Source organism: Nothoprocta perdicaria, unplaced genomic scaffold (genome assembly GCF_003342845.1).
Source record: "Nothoprocta perdicaria isolate Ctin4 unplaced genomic scaffold, notPer1 scaffold_313, whole genome shotgun sequence".
Lineage (NCBI taxonomy): Eukaryota > Metazoa > Chordata > Aves > Tinamiformes > Tinamidae > Nothoprocta > Nothoprocta perdicaria.
The window spans coordinates 266336-267864 of record NW_020455548.1 but is presented as its reverse complement, the minus strand read 5'-3'; the positions used below and the strand labels follow the sequence as shown (position 1 = coordinate 267864).

Here is a 1529-nt window from a genome sequence, read left to right as displayed (position 1 = left end):
ACTTAAGTTCCTATTACAGTGTACATAGCCACACTTTCTAGGATGCTTTTGAAGCCCTAAGCAGTTTGTACAACAATTCTTCCCACAGCCCCACTCTAAACAAGGCAAACTGAAGTCCAGGGTCCAGATGATCCTGCTTGAAACGCTGCTTGTGCCTTCATAGCCAACCTTGCACATCTTCAGAAGACTTGGAGGTTGACTTATCTGCTTGCTAACTTATCTCCTAAGGACAACAAAATCTGCTGCTCGTTCAGTTTAGCCAGGTTTGACAAAAGCCATACAGAGCTCTGCAAGTGAGATTGTCTCCTACTGAAGAGGTGTTGAGTTTCAGGGCTGTGTGATGTATCTAAGCAGGTTTGCCATGAAATAAGCAGCTTGCAAGGTTTAACTAATGATACCCCCACCACTGGTGGGCCATCTGATCTTCATGTGCAGTCACTAGGGTTCTGTTGCTGCATTCTTCCCAGCGTTTGACCTTGCCGTTCTCCACCAGGATAAATTTCCACTCTAGGGTGGTGTCCACTGGCAACGTAATAGATTCGGACCAGAAGCCATCCTTGTCATACTTGAGTGGTACGTAGCTGTGCCACTGCCCCAGACACTCGTGGTCACCTGTAACACCAATCAGCTGAGCATCTGAGTGTGTGATATAGTGCACACGGAAAGTCACATGGATATTTTGGAACATGGGGGGCACGGCTGCAACTCTCTTTGCTTTCAAGTCCCCTTCGGGGCAGTCTCCCTGTTCCCATTCCTTGCTGTCACAGTCTTCGGTGCTGCTGCTCTTGGCAGTGTCCCCCCAGGCCTGGTGCTCAGAAACAACCTCCCACTCTTCGTGGTCCAAGTCCCTACTCTCCATGGGCGGACCCAGCAGCTCTTCACCCGTGTCCTTACGCACCTCAGCAGGGGCTTCTGCCAAGCTCATCACACACCAGCCATCGCTCGCCTGCCCCTTCTGGGGCCGCGGCTCCCCTACATGGCTCCTGGATGCCTCATTTGGATGCTCCTGGGAGCCGACAGGCTGCCTGGCCAGCAGTGGCTCTGTCTCCGCAAGCTTGCGAGATGCTCCATCACTGTGAACGTGGTTAAGCTCCGTCCTCGCCGCAGCTGCCAAATCCTCTTGTGGCTTCTGAACACCAGGCGGCACAGCGGCCTTGGCTTCCCGCGGGACATGCTCACTGCTTGCTGCAGGCTCCCCTAAAGCACAAGACTGGGTTAAACCTCGGTAAAGCAGAGCTCAGTGCCACCCCACGGGCAGCACCCCGGGGCCGAGCCCTCCCTGCCCTTCGAACCCGCTACCTGTGGACGCCGGTCCGCGCACAGGGGGCCCCGCGGCGCCCAGGCCGGCCCGGTGCGGGGCCGCCGCCGCTTCCTCGGCCTCGCCGCCCCGCTCTCCTCGCCCGTCGGCGCCGCCGTACCAGAGCCAGGCGGCGAGCGCGGCCAGCAGCGCCACGAGGAGCGCGGGCCAGAGCCCCGCTCCCAGCCCGGCCCAGCCCGAGGCGGGCAGCGGGACGGCGGCCGGCGGCGGG

The 1529-nt window shown here is 58.7% G+C and overlaps 1 protein-coding gene across 1 annotated transcript in view; it reads right to left on the bottom strand.

Annotated features, from left to right (window-relative positions):
- Positions 1-1529, bottom strand: part of STBD1 (starch binding domain 1) — a 3958-nt gene continuing 2429 nt past the window's right edge. Inside the window, exons 2-3 of the mRNA XM_026042761.1 lie at positions 1300-1476; positions 1-1197 (exon numbers count right to left, since the gene is read on the bottom strand). Coding sequence (XP_025898546.1) covers positions 389-1197; positions 1300-1476 — 986 coding nt within the window. The 3' untranslated portion in view covers positions 1-388. The remainder of the gene's footprint in view (positions 1198-1299; positions 1477-1529) is intronic.